Raw genomic sequence first — 24,564 nt, 5'->3', positions numbered from 1 at the left:
GTTTGGTTTTTACTCCCATTTTTGCAGTAAAAGATTTTTTTTCCTACACAGTTCATTTCTCCTGATGATATCCCCTGATGTGTTTATCTCCAGGATCAAAATAACCACATCTGTAGTCAATGTGTCCAGTATTCAATAAATATCAACACAAAATTGCTAATTTCAGTGTAGTCTTTGTGAAGAGCACTGGCACAACTTTCATAATCAGGCTGTGTAGTCAACATCTGGATATGCTATGTCAGGTGGAGTCAGTTCCTTTATATTTAAGAAGCTGGGATTAGCATTTTATTTGCTGTTTTGTTTGATAAATTATTCAATAGGTGACTGACAACAATTTATTAGTATTACACAACAAATTTTACACTTTTATACAGATTTATACTTGTACTTTTAATTTGTATTATATTTGCAAGTATTACATTGGAGAAAACTACGCATACATCCCCCACAACCTAATCTGTCATAATGAGAGCACCTCAGTACATCCAGATGGTCACTGAAAAGTGTTAACAGACTTTTTCCAGGAGAGATGTGTTTTTGCCTCAAGAACATGCTGCATTTGCTCACATGACAAGCAAAGCAGCAGAAACCAGGTGGTTAGGAAGTGCTGAAGCTACAAAACAGTTTGTGTCATATTGATGTATGATGCTAAATCGGAGTCACGAGCAGACAGTTTTCATCCCCTAGAGGAAAACATTAGCACGTAACGTTAAAAATCTTCAACCATAATCATCAGCAGTTTACAGTGAAAAGGTAATTTCATGGTCAGCGGTTATCCTGTGAGATTAGTAACCTGGTATGTTGTCCTTCTAAACAAAAGCAGCTGATACCAATCAACCTTTTCAGCAATACTGAGACAGCTTTGGTTTTCAAATATCAGTGTACTCAGTTGAATCCCATTACATATTGCTGTTTTTATTTATGTTGCCATTTTTCACTTTCACTTGTGAGAGTGAAAAATAATGAAGGCGTTTTTACTTATTTACAATATACATCAGAAATGAAAAATGTCTACATTCTACAGAGTTTCCCTGCTTAAATTAAAAAATGCAAGGTGTATCATTAGCACTGAAATCATAAACAGAGAGAAAGTATTGTTGAGGGTCCTGGTGTGGGTGTGAAATAAATGAAAGAACAGAGTCGCATGCATTTAGCAATGCATGCGACTCCAACGTGAAAACGCATTGGATAATACAAGACAACAAAGCATTTGCTAAATATCAACCAAAACATTTTTGCAACATTTGAGATCCTACATAGAGCACGATTCAATCAGGAATCATGAGCAAGTTTATAACAGCGGGCCAGTGTGAAGAATCCCTCAGAGCTTACAAAAGCATCTGTTTTATACTTTATCAATCTGTCTCACTGCTTCGCTGATATTCATTTAGCACTATACACAACTTTCATGAGATGATCGACACACAACCTAGACTGCGCTGGATTTGACATACAGCACTGGAAGTTTTAAATTAAAGTCATGTACATTTGTAGAATTTATAATTCATCAAAAAAAAAAAATCCATACTTGATGTCTCAGTTTGCAAAATCATAACATATTTTTGGCATCCAAGTTCATTTTGGGAACGGTAGTTTGCCAAGGTGTATACTACAACTAAAAGTCGCCAACATTTATGAAGTCAGACCATTAGATGCGTTTGAAAGCGCCATAAATAGATAGTTAATGGATCTTCAGGTGAGATTATTTAGTCGTTTTAACCTTCTGTCAAATAATTGCTGAATTATGAGTGCTGAAAAGGTCAGGCTGTATTAAAACCTCTTTGGGACTTGAGTGACTTTATATGCAATTAGGGAAAATGCAGAAAAGTATGAAAAAGAAAATACTCACTAATGAAATTGCAGCGATGTTTGAACTAAATTTCTTGAGCCCTAAACAAAGATTTCTTTGATAAAATATTTTTTTTATCTAATCATGAATCTCTGCTCTTTTAATCTCAGTCATTATGGCGATGATGTCCAAGAGTGACTTCCCTGACAACAAAAGGACACAATTCACAATCACATCACTTCTCTTTTGTCCAGGCATAGCAGACGCCTATAACATGGCTGCCAAAGGTCCTCCCTCAGGGTGGACAAAGTATAAATGCACTCTCACTAAGCCACAAAACTCAAAAGGCATGCGGAGAAGCACATGGAGAGACATTCATGCATTCAAACATCCCCTAGCACTTTGTCAACAGCACTTGAGATTTATTTGATGTGGAGAGATTGAACTGGGATGATGAAACTCCAGATGATGCTGTAGTACACCCTGCTTCAGCAGCAGCAGCTCATCTGGGAGACTTTAAGATGGTATGTTTAGACAGACAGGTGAAAGGTCACACACCCCCAGTTTTACAGCTGAATTACACTCAGGAGAGCAGTGGGAAACTAATGATGCAATGATGAAATCCAAAAGCTAGATATTTCAGGAAGCATAATTAGGTAACAAGGGAGAAAAAAAAAAGCGCAAGAGTGAAAAGGTGCTGGAACGCAAGTGCAGCTCCTTCAGCTGGCTCAGGCAGAGCAGATTCATTTATGTGAATACAGCACTAATATCTGGCACAAGGCTGCATCACTCCCTGTAATCTTTGTCCACCATTGCACAGAAGAAATGTAGGTTATATAAATAGAGTCCACCACTATTCATTATGTGAAATTATGTGGTCATTTCCCAACAAAGCAACTTCAAACATGGTGGGGAATGAACTATGAGCTGAGATAAATAAATTTGCTGCAGCAGCAATCCACATGAAATTGAGCAAGAAGCAAGAATGTTTCAGCAAAAATGATCATTTGCCTCATAAAATACATATTGCCTTTTGCAGACAATCCAGAAAACGTGACAGATCTGGTCAACCATGGATTTGGGTAAAAGCATAATATAACAGAGTAACCAACAGAATAGGTCTCACAGGAGCGGAGCTAAATTATGAACATACTTAAATATGAATCCATGAGTAAAATATAAAGTTTGGTGGCAACATGTCAAAGTGAAGCCTTACAATTCATGAGCCATGACAGGTTTCAATGAAGTCACACACAAAAAATGGCCATAGGCTGCAAGCAAGATGGCATTAGTATTTACATGAAGTTCATTTAAGATACTTAAGCTTCTACACAGACCGAATCTGCAGGAAGCTCACAGCAAATGCCCAGAAATATTCTGCACCAGGAAATACAATGACATCAGCCAAAACGTTAAAGTACAATATTCATCCAGAATAATGACAATAAATCCGTAATCATATTTAGCCACCATGTACAACAACAGGGTGAAAGCATCCACCAAATAATCACCAAAAAGAAGAAACGAGCTCAGCCACAACATCAGACATCCATTATTAGCACTAAAAGCAAGCAGACTGGAGGAGACAGCAGCAGATTTGAGCAGACACACAACATTGTATGAACCTGCACGGAGTTCATTTCTGGTGTCCAACAAAACAGCCCAAAAACCTGAAAGCAATCTCCTGAAAACACGGAGGGAAATCCAAACAGCAAAAACTTACCTGGTGAAGTTTCAATGGGAATCCACTCCACAAAAGCAGACCTGGTTCCCGACTGATGGCAGGAGTCCTCTTAGCCTTTTTCCTCCTGGGGATTTAAAGACGGATGACAGCACAGGAAAGTCATCCTGAAGTCAGGTGGATTCAGAAGTCTGGACCGGTGACCTCCAAGCTCGACCGGGAACGACACGTCGCTAATATTTACATTGTCCCGTTAAAATCGCCACATGCTTAAACTTATCAAGAGACAATGGCTGGTAAAGTGGCAGAGAAAAATAGGCAAATGTGAAGTCTCCGTTTTCTGAATTCTGAATTCTGGTTCACTGTGAAAAACTTTGGGGGGAAAACTTTTCCAGCCCCACTTGTCTCCATTTAGCCAACAATATGCTAATGCTAATGCTAACGAATAACGCCAAACTTGGACTTTTTAATATTTAATGAAATAACATCATCTTATTTGTGTCGCCATCTTTTGTGGTCCTTGTCAGATATTTATCTTTTTTTATTTTTATTTATTTTTTATTTTTTTTGAGGTTATGGTCCAAACAATCCTGTCGCCCCTCCACGTTGAAGTTTCTTTATTGTTCCCCTCTAATTAACCTTCCGACGTCAATAATTGTTTACATGTTTTGGTTCCGGGTCAAACTTTCCTTCCGGTATGCCATCTAATGTTTATTTAGTTTACATGTAGATCATTAATTATTACTTGTGATTGTGTATGGGTGTTTTGTCAAAAATGTTTTGTCAAAAAAAGAAAGGTGCAAATAAAGATGAAACTTTCCTCCATTCACCTGTCATGGCTCTGTAGCCAACCAGATACATTACAATTTCATGAGAGGGATTAATATAGTATTTCTAATTCTGAAAGTGAATGATCAAAGTCATCGTATATTACGTCGTGTTGATTGACTCAGTGGCAACTCATAACAAAACTTGTTCCACCTTCAACCTGCCTGGTATCTAATGACCATTAGGGGGCGACACCAATGGCTGAAGAAAGAAGTCTACTTCTATCGGAAGGTATGAGGATTACAGCCTTTTCATTCACCTCATTTGGCCTCATGTCCTCTTAAATAAAAAAAAATGTTAGTTTTCAATCTTTTATCCATTTAGAGGAAAATAGATGCTAAAGAGTATACATCATTGCAATAAAGAAAGTTTATATAGTCACATCTCTGTGGATCATACAATTGTATTAAGTATTACTAAATAGCAAATTTAATTTGTGAATGTTTGAAGAAAGTTTTATACAATGATGTTTTTTAAAACATCTGAGCTCTTTATACATTTTAGACTAAGACAACTAGTATCAATAAGAATCAATCAAATTCAAATGATGCCCAAACCCGAAGACAAGTGCATTAAAAATGTTAATTATTATTGAAAGATCAATCTGGAACAAAGTTTCCTCAAAGTAAACATGAAGAGGATTATATCCTTTAATCTCATATTTCAAGGTGAGAAACAAAGAAAAAGAAAAGTGTGTAAATGGTGCACATGGGTCACACAGTCAAATTAAGTAATTAATCAGAATCAAATCCACTCCAGTAAGAGAAATGACACAGTGAATTTCACCCTGAGGTTATTGAACCAAGGGTGAATTGAGTCTGCACAGTGGACTTTTGATACAAATATGAAATCAGTTCATCCTCAGTACTTATGTACATCAGGGTGCTCAAACACTATTAATATGTTTACATAATGGTATAATGGTTCATATTGTTTACAGAAACATTTTTGCACGTCATTTTCGTGCATTTTTAATTTTCATGTGTGGTATTGCACAACTTCAAGCAAAATACCATTTTCTTCCTGCAGCATGTTCTAACATGCCTGATCCGTCTCTTCATGTCACTTTGCTCCCTCTGCACAGCTCACAGTAAAAATCTCTCATTCAGTGCTTCATTACACTCATTAGATAATTGTTTTACTGTAAATGTTGCCATTTGCCTGTGTACAGTAGGTTAACACACAGACGAGATGCACCAAGCTGTGGTCAAATCTGCCCATTGGAGGGAGGGGTTGGTGAGGTGTATGGCCCCTTGACATAAGCAAACAAGTCCCGTGGTTTGACATGGGACATATAGAGTAAATGTTCCCCAAGTGCAAGTGCACATGATTTGAGTCTACTGCATGTAGATGAGGTGGAGAGCAAGTGGGTGTCATATTTGCAGTTTTCATAGTGGGATGAATGATCTCCATTTGGAGTTCATGAGTCACTCTGGTAGTGCCAGAGTGACTCATACATGCAATTATGCACATAACAACTTCCTCTCATAGGTAGGAAATCCTCTAGCTAATGACTTGCAACTAAATGTCCTTCTTTGTTGATAATTTCTTTGATTGCAATGCATCCTGGGAACCATCCATGGAAACAGTTATGTCTGGTACTAGCCCAGTTAGCCATGTTTCTGCTACACTCCCTTTAATCCCTCTAATGCTGGGTTAATGTTGCCAGCTCATGCTGATCTGTGGTGGGAAAAAATTGCTGCAACACAAGTTGCCCCGACCAGCATAAAAGTGTGCACACAAAGGGAATACAGTAGTTGTAGGGAAGTTGAAGTTAAGGATGAAATCTCAGCACTGAGCCAGAACTGCGACATGATTGCACCATCTTGTAATTTGTCTCTTCTGTGTGAGGTTGTTGAGTGGTAAGAGCACATGTTCTGTTATCACAGCGTCCCAGGTTTGACTCCTATGTGGGGGCCTATGCTGCATGTCATTTCCCCTTCTCTCCTACTTCCTGTTGGCCTCTCTGTCACTTAGTGTCTTCAGAATAAAGGCACAGAAGCCAAATATGAATACTTAAAAAAATGTCTCTGTGTGACAGTGATTGACTGGATTTTAAAGCAAGGAAGCATTTTCCGATAAAGCATATCGTCTCTGAGCTTTTGCTCAGTTGTTCGGAGGGAAAATCTTTGCTCACCATCCTGTTGTGGTTCCTCTATCCCTGTCACATTCACAAGCTGTTATATATTTCAGTAAATTGCTTTCTTTGATGATATAACCAACAACAAACCTTCACAGACATTGTGTTCAATTATTTTCTCCAGATAATTTGTACAATCCACATTTTTGACGATGAGGTAACATATCTTATCTGGCCAAAATGTTGCAAGAACAATCTTTTTATCAGTTACCTTCAACAGTCTTTTCTGTCTGTGGATTTTTTTTTTTTCAGCATTTCTGTAAGAGATCGTTGGGAAACGTGCTTAAAGTCCAAGTCAAGCTGCAGTATAATCAGGTGACCCCATCAGCCCACCGTTGAAAGGGAGGTCTGGCAGACAGCATAGTTTGCATATCAGTGCTGTAAACAAATTTGAAACATTATTGCACAGTGTTTGTATGTATGTATGTATATGTGTGTGTGTGTCTGCAATATGTTTGCATGTGGCTGTAGACTTGAAGTCACTATCTTGGTGAAAGTTCAGCGAGGTGGTGCCCAACCCTTCTGTGCAGGTGATGAAATAACTTCACAACCTATGCTGGGTGACAAAGCAGTTGTTATTTCAGTCGAGTAACCGTCATTACTGGGAAAGTGGGAAACAATGCATTTTGGAGTCAAATAACTATTTACTGATAGATTATGAGCAAAGATTAACGAGATGAAAAGAGTCATTCCAGCACCATTAAGCAAATGGTGAAGGATCGACAAATGGTCGATGTTTTCGCACGATAACACAACTTTCATGAGATGATCGACACACAACCCAACAAAAAAGACCCAGACTGTGCTGGATTTGATATACAGCACTGGAAGTTTCAAATGAAAGTCATGTACGTTTGTAGACTTTTTATAATGCATCAAATTGAAAACATCATAAACGGTAAAGCGAACTGATTAAATAAATATGCTGAAGAAATCCTTGCTGTGAGGTATCTGGTAGGTGTTGTTCTGAGCCAAAGATTTGTGGACTCAGGGTTTTGTTCTTCAGTCTTTGTGGTTTGATAACGTCCAAATCAGGGCTCTTACTGGAGCCAAGTTGCTGGACTCCTCGTTCCTCAACATTGAAGGTGTATATTTGTGGTCACTGTTGCTGCTGAGTTTTCTACGTTATTGTATTTTATTATTTTTGTACTTGCTCTTTTTTTAATCATTTTTCTCAGTTCTTCTATATTCTTGTCGTAGAGGGGAAAAAAAAAAAAAAAAAAAGCAAATGTAATTCCTCTGTGTATTTTGCAGAGGAGAGGAACTGACTGACTTTGACTTTTATATCTGGAGCTCTGTGATCTGGACCTACCTGACCCTTCAAAACGCCACAAAGGCCACGTTGCGTGAATCCTCCTGCTGATCCGAATTCAACCGAATTGAATTATTTTTCGCAGCAGCGTGAACCCGGTTGGCTTTAGGACCCGGGGCTCATCCGGGAGAGGAAGAGGGCGTAGGCTCGTCCCGGCCGGTCGGCGGAGAAAGGCGCCGCCACCGCCGAGCTGCTCGCGCACAAACCCGCGAGGTCCTGACGGCAGCGCGAGGGATGACGGTGGAGGGCTGAGGAGAGAGCCAGACCAGAAAACAGACGCCTCCGAGTCCAGAGTCTGTTTCCGAGCAGCGTGCCACCATTAACAACAATTAACAACAATTACAGCAGCAGCAGCAGCAGCGAGCAGCGAGCATGTCGGTGTTAGCTCTGCAAGAGTACGAGTTCGAGCGACAGTTCAACGAGGACGAAGCCATCCGATGGATGCAGGAGAACTGGTAAGGCGACGCCACGCTTCGCTTTACCGCCTGGCCCCCTCTCTTTATGTCATTAAAAAAAAAACAAAAAAAAAACAACAACATTTTTATTTGATTACATTTTATTATTCATTCAAAGAGTGAGCCGGAGGGCTGCACGCGCACCGGCCTCGCTCACCGGGATTAAAAGCCCGCTTGTTATTATCAGACCTCCCCGGTCATCATCCGCTCATCCGTCGTTTCAACACGTTCACGCAGGCCCGTGTAGCCCGTCTGAACTACGAGGCACTCCGAGGTATACAGCCGTGATGTAGCTTTTCACCGACAGGATTTGTCCTTGACTTTACAGTGATTTACCCCCCCCCCCCCCCCCCCCCACACACACACCCTCCCCCGGGTATCATACAGCTGTAAAGGTCACCCATGGCTCCAGCTGCCTCGTCCATATGGACGGTCACCTGGCCCATAGGCTGCTACAACATCCCCACCATGGCCTTACTGTCATCTCAGCCCAAGTAAAGACTGCTGCACCGACTGAAGCCTGCAGTCTGAAAAGATAATAATAATAATAAAAAAAAACACAACGTGTTGTTTTGTATGAAAGGGAAATAAAGCTGCAGAAAATAAGGTATAGGTGGCCATCGCAAGCTCCAAGAAGCTTGTTCTAAACCCAAAGATGTTCAGCGAAAAGTCCCAGATGTGTTCATTAGAAGAACTGGAGTCAGAATAGTTAGTGTTTTTGCTTGAAAAATGACTCAAATGATTAATCAATTCATTGATCGAAATGGCTGGCAATTAATCTCTCTGTCTCACTGGTATGTGTACGTTTTATTTTCATGATTGATATAGCTGTAATTTTTTTTTTTTTCTGCAAAAGGAGCGACAAAGAAGACTGACAGTAACTTATTAAGCGCCACAAATGAATAGAGCACATTTCATGAAATCTTGGCATCACTGGGGCAGCTTTTTAATGAAAAGTAATCATTGGCATTTAATTGTTTACCAAGGGCAGTGTCTCAGCACAAACTTCAGTATTACCCTTCACTGATATTTCACAGTTGCTACAGGAGCTGAGTAAATATTGCTTTGTGGTCTTGTGCATAGATGCATTCGAAAATGTTGGTCCTGCTCAACTCCTTCCACACATCCTTTTGGCACAAGCTTACATTGCCGTCCAGGTCCACGGCAGGTTGTAGGGCGAAATGGTTGGAAGCAAAACAAAATGAGTCATGCGTGAAGTTAGCACAAGCATCACTAAGCATTCAGTGGCAGTGGGTTTGTAGTTGAGCAGCACATGGTGAGCAGGAGGCATTCATCCGACTTCCTCCGCCGTCTGTCAGAACCGTCCATAGAAAAGAGCCACATTTAGCACATTATTTTTAACCCACGTTTGGGTTGAGTGGCCCCCTCAGAGCCCTTCTTAGAACAATTTAGTTCTTATTCATTTAAATGAAATCTGTGTTTGTGTTGAGGAGAGAGAGAGAGAAAGAGTGTTAGTGTAGGAACTGTCCAAAGCCTGGTACTGACAACCGGCCAATAGCATTCATCTTCTGATGTCTGCTGACAGAGCATTAGCCAATCGCGTCGCAGCTGATCTGTGCTGACTTCTTTCCGTCAGTGGAGGGTGTATGACTGGGCCAGTGCACATGGCAAAAAGCGGCAACAACCACGGCAAATGAGACTTGATGTGCTGTTACCCTGCAGTCATAATGAAAAGAGAGCAACTGACGAGGTGTGACACAACAAGCGTAAACAAGTCTGAATGCATATGTCAGACAAAGCAGAAACAAATGAAGCTGTAGCTGGATGCTAAGTCCTGTAGGACACTTGAAAAGCAGCTGCAGTGTTTTAAATCTCAGATATACACAATACGCTTTTCTTCATTTTTGTTGCCTGGGTTAAGGCACCTTCACAAAAACTCTGCTAGTAATCCAGAAGTTACAGCCGCAATGACAAGTCCAAATGTGCTTTAAATTAGTTCTTGGCTAACAAACAAGTCACTTCCACAAAGGTTGCGTCTTTTAATGGGGAATTTGATTGCTTCTGAGTCTGTTTATGAATGTAAGCACTAGTTCCTTGGCTCATAATTTTGGCATTTTGTTTGAACAGGAAAAGAAAGTAATCATGCTGACAGCAAAATGTACCTCAATCTGTATTTAGGCTGCTATAGATAATCTTTCATTGTTGCAAATAGCAATGTTTTGTTTAGTTTTTTTCTTATCATTTTGGTCACATCTTGAAGAACAAGGTGCAAACATTTTTTAGATGAACGTTTCACCAAAAACATTAAAGAGAGGAAAGCTTTTTTTTTTTTTTTTTTAAGATTACTTTGTATGTGAATATTTCCATATTTATTAATTTACAGGGTTATTATTTTCATGGCATCCCTATGACTGAAATATCAACAGATATATTTGAACACAACTGCAGATACATTTCAATTTGAAAAAGCAGAGAACAATATTACTGAATATAACAGCATTGTTATTGCTCAGTGATCCAGAAGATGCTGTTATTCGCTCATCCAGTCGATCACATCGTACATTTGTGTCGATGTTGGCGGGTTCATCGGGTTCAGACTTCATATGGAGGATGTGTGTTCTTTAATCATGTTGTACTTGAACCTCCAGTCAGTGATGCCACAGCAGGTATCTTACCTTTGACCACCTTTCGTGAAAGAATGCCTGCAGTGCCAGAAAGCTGGATGTTGTCGATTGCCTTTTCATCCATCATACACAATGAAATCAATCAGATTTCATGGCGTCATAAATGTACGCATCATACGCCATGAAATCTGATTGATTTCATGGCGTATGATGGGGAGAAATCGATGACAGTGGTTTCTCCCATAATGTAAAAAAGTTAAATAAAATCCATGTAAGTTTTAGAACTAGTAATTTGTCCCAGCGAAGGTGAAGTGGACCAACAGATGGGGAGGAACTATCCTGGTAGATGACAGTTGATGAAGAAAACTATTCACACCTCAGGTAAGACAAATCCATGGTATATTTATGTCCTAATACCCCGTATAGTAAATCAAATGTTTTACATTGATGAAATACTTTTGAGTTTTGAAAGTTTCTTAAAGTGTGAGTAACAGATCTAGTGCAATTTAAAGCATGCGTGCATGTCAAAGGAGTGAATGAAACCTTGAAACACAACAGTGAGTAGATGATATTTAGATCATTTCCATTTTGGAAGAGTAATGAAAATGCAAGCTTGACTATGTCACTTTTAATTGAAGAGCATGAATATTTATCTTAGTTAAAGCATTACTTGTTGCATATTATCATATTGCTGTGTTAATGAACACGCACATCATTCAGTGCAGCAGATAACACGAACCAGCCAGAGGCAGATATGGGTAGCTGGGTTGTCCGTTTTAGAGAATCAGTGTTCAAGGTTCTCAGCTAGTGAGCAAAACATTTTTATTTATAATGTAATCTGAGCTGAATGTTTACGTCTGTAAAACTGATGAAGGGCAGCACGGTGATATAGTGTTTCCCTGTGTTTGCTTGGTTTCCTCCCACCGTCCAAAGACATCATGTTTAGGTTAATTGGTGAGTCTAATCTGAGTGATTGTTGGTCTCTCTCTGTCTTTGTGTGTTGGCCCTTTGATGGACTGGTGACCTGTCAGGGTGACCCTGCCCAGGCCCAGTGTGAGCTGGGATTGGCTCTATCACCCCCTGTGACCTGGAAATGTATAAGCAGAAGAAGATGAATGAATAAATAAACTGATGAATCCAGTCCATTCATTGTTATTAGTTCACTCTGTGACTGTCATTTTCATCTCTACAATGCCACAATCAGATAAGGATATCTGTGTTGTTAATGTTTTGTTGTTTTTTTTTATTCTTTTTTTTAAAAGAGCCTCTGCTCAGTCTTGTGCATTAGCTAAAGTAATGCGTGTGTTTGCAGGGATGAATGGAGACTGGTACCTTCATCTGATGAGTTCCCCGGAGCCCAGCAGCAGACAGCTCAGCATTGTGAGACTAGGAAGAGGAATGAGCAGACGAAGACTTTGATGCTGCTATTTATCAACATTAGTATCGACCTCTGTTAGACACACACATATGGAGACAGTATAGGAACAGGACAATATATTGGCTTTATAGTTAAAAGACTGGCCAGTCTTCAGCTGGAGAAGCGACATGTCAGTCATTTTTGACTATTTTGATGAAAATCAGAAGTAGTAAGCGACATTGATTGAGCTGAGCAAAAGAACACTTCCTCTACTTTAAATGTTGTTGCGGTGGACATTTCCAGGGTATTTAAAAGGTGTCGGCGTCAAGGAGCTGAAAATAATGCGAAAATAATGAGGTGACGTTGGTTTCAGCTTGAACCTGACATATCAACTGGGTGATATTAATATCAGTGACTCTTTCCTGTCACATATGCTGAACCTCTTGAAACTTGTCACTCTGATCAATGCATTTATTTAAACTGTGGGATAAGATCAAGAGAAGATCTGCTCTGCTGCAGATAAAATGGAATAGAGAATTGGACTTAAAACAGCTCACTTGAAGACTTAGCATTACAATTTTAGTGTGGCAGGTTTTTTCTTTACATCTGACAGGAACGGCCTTCCCTGAAAGAAAATAACTAAATTCACTGCATGTATTAAGCATTTACATACTTGCCTGCCAAACTCTGTGATAATTTACCTGCGTAGCTGTTAAATGTGTTTTCGTTTAATGTGTTGAAACTGCTTCTTTGCTCCCAATGAAGTGCGACAGATTGTGCTGTCACCATTTTTCTTAATAAAGGATGTTTAATCAAACATATATGCATTTTTATTTCAACTTATACTTTGATGGGCAGAAATTAGATAAGACCATTTTGGAAAGATGACAAATGCAATTACAGTTATAGCTTTCAGAACGACCACATTTGCTGTGTTGCTGGTTTTATCATTAGTACCATAAGTAACAAATTAAGAAAGACAAACATGACACAACCTAAAATTGATGTCACCCAAATGAGGCAAATGATTTGAAAATGATCTAATATCTGGCTGGTTTTTAATACTGTATCAGGGATTATGGAGGCATCGTTTGCTTGCATTGTGCAGGTGTGTCTGGGATTCAGTTTTTCCATATTAATGCAATGAAATCAGTTTAGTGTCTTTGGTACAATCTGCTGTGGTTTAAAGAAGGCCTGCTTTGTGGTATGATTGTCATATTTTGCAGTATGCCATTGCTGTCCTAAGGAGAGCTGTTACCTACTGTTGCACACATCCTCAACCTGCTGACTCACTCTGTCCTCCCAGAGACGTCATCACTCCTCATTGCCATGCAGGTTATTTGGAATCTGTGTTCTCAGTTTGAGTGCCTCTGGAGTAGGTAGCACCCCCAGTGATCTGAGCATGTTGGATAGATCTTTGCTTGTTTTGCCTTGGACTGATTATAAGAGATGCAGAGCCTGAAGAGGCTGCAGTTAAACACCGAACAATGAGTTGTGTGGGGTCTGTTTTGTTAATTCTGCCTGTAAGTGCTTGTTCCCACTGTTTTTATGATTCAGCCGTTGTGCTCTTTATTCCATGACATTGGAAAGACATCTGTAGGGTAGAATAACATTATTAATTGCCTTTGCAGAGATGATGAGAATGTCACAACAGTTGCTTTGGTCAAGTTGTAGCTGGTTGTAACATTCAGTTCAAAGCAACAAATTATTTGTGTTTTCATTAGATCATAGTTCAGTCTTGAAGGTCAGATTCCCAGGAGTTGATAAGTATCTTCTCAGTCTCATGGGACTGACTCACTCCGAGAGCAGTCAGTTTAATTCAGGCTATCATTTCACCCATCCTATTATACATAGCATATATACATTTGGTTTTTTTTTGTATCATGAATTTGGTTAAAAAAGATTTTTGTTGATATTCATCTCTCTGGTGGCTTACACGGAGACAAACCAATGGAATAATAATATAATACGTCTTGAGGCTGCATGCTGCTGCCATTTTAACCATTTTTCCATTTTAAGAGCAGCAAATGGTGATGCTGATCAGTTCTGACCACGTTAACCCAGAATCCACCCTGGGTTGAATCCAACCCTTGATGTTGGTTTGCTGCTCTCCTTCTCACAACTGGTGAGGTCAGAGATGAGGATGTGGGAAGACTCCTCACTCCGGGTCTGCCCGAAGAGGTGGTGTTGCATTCTGGGTTCAGTTTGACATTCATTGCCTTAAAAAAGCTTTGACGCAAACAAAGAAAAGACCAGTTCATTGTAATGTCCAGAACGTCCATTATGATTATTTTTCAGGTGCAATTCAAAATGTGCATTTACACGTGGGTGGAAATGATTACTTTTATAATAGAACAACTGGAGTATTTCTGGTGAAAATGTTTTGCTGTAAATGGGCTATGATGGACAGTTACCTTTCAGTTCTTAAAAAAAAAAAAAAAAAAGAACTGGCAAAATTTTTGCCACCTGGAAAAAAAGCATTATGCAGTATGTGTGACAATTGAGGGAATAATTTCCAGCTGACACCTAAATATCTTCTATAACTATAAAATCCAAGAAGTGGTTAGTGCTGTTGCCCCACAATAAGGTTGCTGGTTCAGTTCCTGGCCTGGGACCTTTCTGTGTGGAGTTTGTATGTTCTCCCCGTGTTTGCTTGGTTTTCTCCCACCGTCTAAAAGACATCATGTTTGGGTTAACTGGTGGCTCTAAATTGTCTGTAAGTGAGTGTGAGTGGTTGTTGGTCTCTGTGTGTTGACCCTGTGATGGACTGGCGACCTGTCCAGGGTGACCCCGCCCTCGCCCAGTGTGAGCTGGGATTGGCTCCAGCACCCCCCCACGACCAAAGATGACTGAATGAATGAAACCTGCATTGTTTTTAATTGATTTTCTTCCTCTCTGTCTGATTACTGCATCATAGCAGTTCTTGGTTTATTTCTGTTAGTGGAATAGTGAGGGCGTGCATGCGGTACATAATTGCATTACAGCTCCCTGCGGTTCCAGGAATGTCGATAGTGTCACCCTCATGCTTGACTGTGTACATGTGTGTGACATTATGTGGCATGAGCGATAGATATTTACAGCACCTCTTGATCTTGTTTTGAGGCTTGCGGCTCTAAACTTTGGCACATTATTTCCGATTGCTTCTTCACAGTTTTCAGTACATGGCAATTATGGTGAATATAGTCGTGCTCTTGCTTTGTTTGCTGTGCACGCAGTTGCGGATGCACATGTCTCAATGCTACTGTGAGACAGTTGGACACAGGCGTGCAGACTCATTCTCAGACTGCAAACGCAGGATTTAGTAACAAGTGAAATCTCTTGGACCAGCTAATACTGATCCAAGTTTCACAGCAGGTTAACCAGCAGCTTTATACAGTGCAGTGCTGTTCGTGGGGGGAGGGGACAGGCTGTGGGATCACCATCCTCATCATACAAGAGACTGTAGTCTCTTTAGTACACAGTCCTCCAAACATGCACGAAGTGAACACCTCTGCTGTCTTCTACACAAGGTGATGTCCAGAGCAATCTGTTTACTGTAAGCTGTGTTAGGGGTGTGGTATCTTTTCTTAGCCTTATAAAAACCATGTCTGTAAAACCTTTTCAGTATGGATTGCTTTGGTGGCCATAGTGGCTCACATGGCAGCTCCTGAGTTTTGTTTCTGTTTGTTTTTTTTTTTTTTATTATACTTTTCTCCCAATAGCATGATTTTGGCAGCAGCCCAAACTGGGCCACTGCCGAGCTTCTCACCCTGTGATGATAATCACATATGAGAGAAAGAGATGCCACAGATTCCCGACCTATCTTACTCAGCAGCTCCTGCGTTTTATCCTGGTTGTGTACACTAATCACGACCTCTTCATTTTCGTGTAAACTAAGGTTTAACTCCAATCTCAGGAATGTTTCCACAAAATGTGGACAATCGAGAGCAGACCGTATATGATTTATGTTGTAATCCTTATCGCTCTAAAGAATGTGGACATTGAAAACATTAATATAAACACTTTTAACATCAAGTGAAGGATCTGGGACAGTTATAATGTTTTTTTTTTTTCCCCTGTGAAACCATTGCTGCTTACTGTAATGTTTTTGAAAATCTCAGCAGCAGAAAGGCAGCTGGTTTCCAATTATGCAGAAATCAAGAAGTCTCTGCTGATCCTCCCCAAAAAGCGCTCTGACGTTGTAGTTTTTCATTTGTGCTGCCTCGGCCCACTTTGACAAACGGTAGAGTCAGGCCTCTTGCCACACCCTTCTAATGCATTGTCCTGTGTAGACACAAGTCAGAACCAGAGCTGCTGGGAGCAGTGCTCGCCTTTTGTTTTTCCACATTCATTTTTATCTCCAAAAAATGTCATAATGTTGTCCTGGCTGATGTTTCCAGGCTTTTTACTGTAAAAGTAAATTGAAGACAACCCCATTAGTTTCTACCTCTGTTGTTGGTAAATGAGAATGGAGGTAAATCTTAAAATCCTGGTGCGTGCCAGTGCTTTCGATACATAAAGTGGGTTGCTAAAAGGCAGAATTAATTTTTTTCAGATGGTGAAGCTATTTGTTGAATACTTGATGATCAGTAAACTCATTTGGTTTCTACCATGATAGTATGTATTTTAACCTTTACATGATCAGTGGATTGTATCACTGTGATGTCTGTGTGGCATTTTACAGTCCGTTTTGTTCTATGAACGCTGCTGATCAGGGGTGGAACTGTAGAGGCACAGGGAAGTATGAGGAGACGGTGAGAATTCACACTAATGTTTCAGAAAATTCCCGTAACTGCAGACATAGCTTTGGCTGCTGCTGGCAATTCAGAGCCTTTGCAAAGAGAAGAGCAGCACCTCCCCCACTACCTCCACACCAACTTGTCATCTTTGACCATGCCCTTGGTTTTCTTTACCCTTTATTATTTTCTGACAGCAGAGGAATCCATTTTCTAACCACACTACCGGACACTCTGTGCTTCTTAACTTTTGGCTTGGTCTAAAGCACGTAGTGATATTGAGAAAACAGAAGCTATGACTTGGAAATAATCTTATATATATATATATATATATATATATATATATATAGGTGTGTGTGTGTGTGTGTGTGTGTGTATATATATATATATATATATATATATATACACACACACACACACACACACACACACCTATGAATTAAATCACAGACAGTCTGACATTGATTCATTTGTATAACTTTTGCTATCTCGGTCATATTTTTGTTACCTGTTACCTGTCAAAACAGTCATGCTACCCACACTACCCATTGTTTTATGAACTGCATTTTTGAAGAATCGAGTTTATAATTTGGCTCTTGCTATTTTGATTTCATGTTTTCCTCCACCTCCACTGTTGGATTCCGCATTATCATCTATTTTACTTTTGTTTACAAAACTGTTTATTTACAAACCATAATTACAACAGATACAATACTATTGTGGATATATGCAAAATAACAAAGGAGGCCCCAAAACCTAATGAGGATGCATGCTAGCAAACAGTTTTGTCACAATTTGTAGCCTGAGTAACCCCTGGTTATTAGACAATTGTGGACACATGCAACAATTTTAATATGCATAGTATTCACTTTGTAATCTATCTTAGGTTTGCTGTCAGTTCCCTTAAGCTACTGCTCATTGCGGCCCAAGCAAGGGTGCAAGGATGTGGTATATTGACTTGAGTAGAGAAGTCCTTTACAAGTTTTTATTTACAAAATTTATTGACAAGTCTAGAAATGGTGTTAAACAAAATGAGTTAAACATGGTCTCTGCTGATCCACTTATGAAAATGACTGAATGCCATATCTGTAGAGGATATCGTTTGGTGAGAAGAAAAAAAAAAATATATATATATCATCCTGCACACTGCAGAATCACTGCCCATATCACTGTGACCTTTGACCTTTTAGCTTGGATAGTGGTACACTGTAGTGGAATGCTAAGATTGTTTCTCCTTTGGCATTCTCGCAGCCTCACTACAGTATGTAGGCCACTGTGTATTGTGCCGCTCTGTTGTCTCCTCATTGGTGTGTGGTTAAGAAACAGTGATGTCATTCTGCAGTCCAGCCCTGTTGTCATTCCATGAAAGCTGCTCCTTCTGACTTTCACTGGACTGCTTTGTCCTTTGTTCTCTGGAGGTGGCCTAAATCAGTTTTCTGGGCTTCCTGCAAGAACAACAGAGGTGGCGTCCTTCATCTTATGAATGCTGATGCACAAAGAAGTCCTTTCTTTTAAACAATTGATGTTGTTATCTTTGCATGCTTGGTTACTGTAAGGAGGGAAATATTTTGAGATTCACATTCTTGGCAACATTTTACTTTTTATTGAGGAAGAGTGGAGACAAAGAAATCAAAGTTGTGGCAGTATTTTTTGTGGAAATGGTTGTATTGTACTGTAAAAACCAGTGGGGGATAGGGACATCCGAGGGCTATCAGCAGCTGTGGCATCAGCTTTTTCCTCAGTTTTCATCAGTTCAGTGTATTGGTTAAGATGCAACTGTGTAAGGTTGGATGAGTAAATATTTTCTTCCTTAAGTTTTTCTTTTTTATTGGCCAAGTGAACAGTTTATTTTTGCACAGCTATGCACCTGCTCAGCAAAGCTAAGTGACACCGTTGCTGTGCTCTGCTGAGGCTGCAAAACAGAACTGGATAGATTGCTGTTTACACTACAGGTTTAATATGTCACGGTTCTGTGAGAAATGCCTGTATTTGCATTGTGGAAGTAGTATGCAACCGTTCAACCAGAGTGCGTACCGTGCAGTACAAAAACAACAGCACAATTTGTCCCTTGTGTAATGCAGCTCTACACACTACAGAAGGGCTTTGAATGTAATGTGGTTCAGTTATGGTTTGGGTTAATTCCTGAAGGCGAACAGTCATCGTGTTTGACTCAGCGTTGTGACCCCCCCGATAGCTTCACTTGGAGTCTGTTGCTGAGAGAAGCTACAGGGGAATCAGACCAAAAACAACATCACTGATGTGGCGCATAGCCACCAGCGCTACAAGGCTCCCAGAATGCCTCATTCCTGGTCCTCAGTTTGCAATATCCCCTGAGAGCAAACCTTCTTTACTTGTTTATTTCATTTTTTCAAGGGTGTTGATGTACATGCCTGCTTTTTTTAAGCACTACTGTTGATTTACACACGTCTGGCCACTGAGCAGCTGCACGTCTAATGCCTTCCTCATTAGCACCTGGAAAGTTATCATTGAGTAGTTTTCCTTTTTTCTTTTTTGGCTAAGGTTGCTCAGCCATCAGAGACTCTTCTGAGGTCCAACTCAGCATCTACTCTGCAGAATTGAGTGTGATTGTGCTAGGAAGTGCTTGTATTTGGATTCAGCTGGACCAGGTGATGCCTCATCACAGTTCCGGTGGTTCAGCTGAGATCTCTGACAATTACAGGGAACAGTGTGGTGGAGACTGCAGCTGAAAAGGAGTAATAACTGTAAACTAAAAGCTAAGCATTTTGCGACATTCAGAGCTGGGGCTTAAATCATCAAAACACTACTTCTGGTGTTGTTTTAACTCATACAGCTCTGGTTTGTGTTGTGAGCACTATGTTGTATTTATTACAGTGGAAGAGGAACAGGTAGCAATTTCACAATGAGTCACACTTAGACTGTTAGATGTCATCTGCTTGCGATGGGCAAAAATTGTGTAGTTCATCTCTGCAGGGCAAATACCTGCTTATTGTTTTAGGATAAGTTTGACTTGTGGCATATCATCAAGTCCCAGAGCAAAAGATGTTCTGGGACTTAAGTAGCACGTTAACCGTTTTCTTTATGTGACTATGAATATTAGTTTGGTTGTTGCTGAACAGGATTCAACATGGCTGGTTCATTAACTCAGATATGCACAGGAGTGAAATATCAAAAATAAGTCGGTGTTAATCTCTTGACTCTTTCTGTTTACAGGAAAAAGTCCTTTCTCTTCTCTGCACTCTACGTTGCCTGTATCCTCGGGGGCCGCCATGTCATGAAACAGAGGGAGAAGTTTGAGTTGAGGAAACCGCTTGTGCTATGGTCCCTCACACTCGCTGTATTCAGGTAAAAAAAAACATATTTTTAAACATAACATATAAGACACTGCTTCAGTTTCAGCGGTGGTGTCACCCAAATACATATTTTAGGACACCAGCATCATGACTTGGGAGCTGTTTGTAATTGAGAGATTGATTTCATCACTCAGAAGGACTCTGAGACATTGTTTATTTCAGCAAAGCTGCTGGAGCTAAGTTTGTAAATTGGATATGTCGCATATTTCCCACTCTCATAATTTGCATGGTCTCTCTGTCCATATAGTATATTTGGTGCCATACGTACTGGGAGTTACATGATGTACATCTTGATGACAAAAGGGCTCAAACAGTCAGTTTGTGACCAGAGCTTTTACAACGGACCTGTCAGCAAGTTCTGGGCATACGCCTTTGTCCTTAGTAAAGCACCGGAACTGGGTAAGTCAAAATCTTATTACCATGGGCACTATACTGGTGTTACACTGTTGTGTATCTGAATGCTTAGGTATTATAAAACACATCTGCTTGTTTTACAATAATACTTATTTGATTAATATTCAAACCTTTGCCATTTTGTATCTCACTTAATGAGATTTCTCTTAATTTTTTTATTTTGTCTTTCTCGACTGGGGTCTGGCTTGTAAATGAGATTGCGATCTTAATGTGACTTCCTGTTTAAATAAAGTGTAATATCACAAGTAGTCAGGCGTTAACTTCACTTACAGAAAATATTCAGACCACATCTTCTTTCATATTTTGCTCTTTTACAGTGTTAGATTCCATATTGGTGTATAGTTCAAAACTGTAACATTTGCATTATAATTAGTGATAAATGCAAATCTATTTTTTGTTTCACTTGCGTTCTGCGTAATATTTAAAGGGCAGTTTGTGAAGTCTCCCTACTCTGTGTGCCAGCAGCCTTGTGGTTTTACATAGTTCATTTGACAACATTTTCTACATATATGTGAGCATCTTGAGTCACAGGCGCTGATTTTTGAGCGGCCCAATTGTAATTATACTCTCTTCCTCCTGCTATTATCCCTTTTTTCATCCCTCTCCCCCTTATTCCCTTCATCATCATGCTTTCAACAAACTTCACCCACCTCTTGTACAAATCATCCCTTCCTATCCTCCTCTGTCATCTGTAGGTGACACCCTCTTCATCGTCCTGAGGAAACAGAAGCTCATCTTCCTCCACTGGTACCACCACATCACCGTGCTGCTCTACTCCTGGTATTCATATAAAGACATGGTGGCCGGTGGTGGATGGTTCATGACGATGAATTACTTAGTCCACGCCGTCATGTACTCTTACTACGCCTTGCGGGCGGCCGGCTTCAAGCTGTCACGCAAGTTCGCCATGTTCATCACGCTGACCCAGATCACCCAGATGCTGATGGGCTGTGTGGTGAACTACCTGGTGTACTCGTGGATGCAGCAGGGCCAGGAGTGTCCATCCCACATGCAGAACATTGTGTGGTCCTCCCTCATGTATCTCAGCTACTTTGTGCTCTTTGTCCAGTTCTTCTTCGAGGCCTACATTGGAAAGTCCAAATCTGTTATGGCTATCACCAAGAAGAGCGAGTAAAAATAATGCCATAATTATGGGAAGAAGGGAGATGATGACGAAAAAAGGGGAGTTGGAAATGGAGAACAGGGACCAGTGACTCGAGAGGGGGAGAGTGAGAGAGAGTGTTGGGGATGAATGGGTTTGGATGATTGAGAGCTGGCATGGAGTTCCGGGGACATGGGTGCGGGGTGGGGGTGGGAGGGTCAGAAAGGTGGCTGGTGTTTGTGCTTGAGCATTACTACTAATGTGCAGATCTAAAAAGCCTCGTTGAAGTGACGTCTCCACTGAGGGATGCTGAGGAAGCAGCGCCGCCATGATCAGAAGCCATCACGAGTTGTCAACCTGAAGTTTTAAAACCCCTTTTTTGAAATCACCATGAATTGTTCTTAAAACCTTAAAAGATAATAAAAATATAAAATCACATGATTAAAAAAAAATTACACCCGCCACTAGCATTTAAGTGATTATTAAAAGGAAAAATTAATTAATCAGTACATATGAAGATGGGTGAAGTCACCGTTAACTTGAGCCATCTGAGTATTTTTTGTCTGTCTGTCGTCAGTGTTTGTTGTTTTGATTGGTCAAAGAAACAGTTTGCTACACTGGTGAGGGCTTGAAGCTCACATGTGTTGGTTGATGCGAACGGAGGGGGTGAACGGCACTGTATATTCTCTGTCTTACATTGCAAACTGCGATATTTTTCTCAGGTCCTAGGTTATCTCTTTCTTAATATAATATGCATATCAAGGCAAAGTAGACATGTTTAACATCAGCACCGGTTTACAGTATGCCTGAGTTTCATCCACAATGGCCGCATAGTTGAAAAAAGTATGATTGAAAACTGATTGGACTGACTGCCTCAGATGATCACACTGCTCCTGGGCATGATGGGGAAACAGATGCTGAGTGCCCTGCTTCACCATTTGTCATGACTTTGCAGAAGTTGCCGACCACACTTGGAAAATGACTTGCCATTGATTTCCAAACGCTTGTCTATGTTAAAGGGTCCCTACCAGTGAAGAAAAAGTCTGTTGGACATCGACAGCTTAATGGAGGACAAAAAGTTTTATGTTTAGCAAAAGGAAAAAAACAAAACAAAACAAAAAACATGCAAATTGTCAAAATCTGCTGTATTGACTTTAAAATATAGTATGTATTCTTAATGGTGTCTGTTGTGCTATCGTGCATTTGCACTGTATCAATGTCAAAAACATTTGTTGCTGAAAAACGTAAACGAACAAAGAGTGCTAAAATGTAACATGCCTGTGGTGTTCATTTTTTTTTTTTTTTTTTCTCAGCTGTGACATCTTAGTGTCACACAATCCCTTTTTAGGTGCTGACGCTGAAATGCCATGTTGTGGTATACCTTTCACAGATTTAAACAGTAAGGTTTGCACTGCATTTTGAATTCAGTGAATCTCTAATTATAAACACTTACGTTGCCTACTTGATACTCTGGAGGACATCTGGGATTTTACCTTTTTGGTTTCACTGCTCTCTTGAGCAGTCTGTCCGTGCTGGATAAAATCATCTGATGGCAGGCATAAACAGCACATATAACTTGAGTATGTCATCTAGTGGGCTTAACCGATAAACCACTCCTTAATTGATGCTAGACCTGCATCTGAAAGAATTGCTATTCACTGTACCTGGTCTCCCCCTAGAGGAGCAACAATAGAGCTTAATCTTTGGTTCAAACTGGGACAAGAACATAACAGAATGCACAGATCTGTGACTCAGAGTAAAGATAATTTGGTAGGTGATGCGCTCCATTTAGTTGATTTTTTATTTTTTATAATTTTTTTTTTTGGTGTCATTATCAATAGATATGAGATGTGCACAAGCTCATAAATGTACAATTACCTTTTATGAAATATAAATTGTCTTATCACTTAAATGCCATATCATAAATATGCAAATGATACCCCTTATAATTAAAGGCAGAAGTGTTTGGTTGCAGATGCAGGGCAGACTTTAAATTAGAGAAATGTTAATTAGTGTTTCTTTAAATAGAAAAAAGTCAGTAGAATAAATGGTGGGGAGCTGAGATGTTTGATTACGTCAACCTTTAATAACGTTTTCAAGTCACATTGTGAAGCAGTTGTGAGACTTGATAGTATGGCATGAAGACAAAAATGAATGCTCACCATTTTCCACTGAGAGCTCAAAGATGTCTCAGAAATCATCTGAATGGTTCACAGTGACGAAGCTCCTGAAGCAGACATATTTTTATAACTAATTATTTTTAATTTATTTAGTTATTTATTTTTTTAGTTTGAATAGTTTTGTCCTGAAGAAGCATATGTTTATCTCGTCAGCAGTGGATCCACCTGTGTCGTGACACGGCTACTGCGCAGACTCAGTGGGCGCCAGAACCCGGAAGTGACCCGGGGAATATAAACTGATTACGCTCCAGGTGTGACTGACCTGAATTCAGTCCTTCCGGAGGGGTGGTGTGGTAAAATAGTGAGCAGTAAAATAATATAAATCATTACTATCATTACCACCAAAACCGGAAGAAGGAAAGCCGCTAATTAACAATCAACAATTAATCGGACGGGCGCCATCTTGTTCATCATTGTATTTGAACTGGTCCTGTTGACAGCGTCTCCAGCTGGAGTTGTGTGTGCCCACCTACTTTAAAAGCCCATGGGAGCTTTTTACAGGACTTTTGTCAGAAAATGTCAACATTGGTGAGTGACCTGAATTTCGTTCATGAAAATTTGCCTCCATGTATAAAAAGTAATGCTTACAATAAAGAGATTATTTTTTTAAGACTCCACCAAAACAGTAAACACATGAGAAGTTAAACTCATACTGGGAATGTTGTTTGACATCT

At 40.0% G+C, this 24,564-nt stretch overlaps 1 protein-coding gene across 1 annotated transcript; it reads left to right on the top strand.

The window, feature by feature from the left end:
• Positions 1-8,122: 8,122 nt before the first annotated feature.
• Positions 8,123-22,972, top strand: elovl6 (ELOVL fatty acid elongase 6). The gene is made up of 4 exons (XM_029513131.1): positions 8,123-8,205; positions 20,055-20,186; positions 20,442-20,593; positions 21,304-22,972. Exons 1-4 carry the CDS (start codon positions 8,123-8,125, stop codon positions 21,741-21,743), a joined length of 807 nt encoding a protein of 268 aa, XP_029368991.1. The 3' UTR covers positions 21,744-22,972.
• The last annotated feature ends 1,592 nt before the right edge of the window (positions 22,973-24,564 follow it).

Source organism: Echeneis naucrates, chromosome 10 (assembly GCF_900963305.1).
Source record: "Echeneis naucrates chromosome 10, fEcheNa1.1, whole genome shotgun sequence".
Taxonomy (NCBI): domain Eukaryota; kingdom Metazoa; phylum Chordata; class Actinopteri; order Carangiformes; family Echeneidae; genus Echeneis; species Echeneis naucrates.
This window is presented reverse-complemented; position numbering and strand designations above follow the sequence as displayed.

Excerpts from the sequence above, each read along its gene's own strand:
- elovl6 (XM_029513131.1), top strand. The coding sequence starts at position 8,123 with ATGTCGGTGTTAGCTCTGCAAGAGTACGAGTTCGAGCGACAGTTCAAC. Across the intron at positions 8,206-20,054 it reads CGATGGATGCAGGAGAACTG|GAAAAAGTCCTTTCTCTTCT; the intron begins GTAAGGCGACGC and ends TTCTGTTTACAG. Across the intron at positions 20,187-20,441 it reads CTCACACTCGCTGTATTCAG|TATATTTGGTGCCATACGTA; the intron begins GTAAAAAAAAAC and ends CTGTCCATATAG.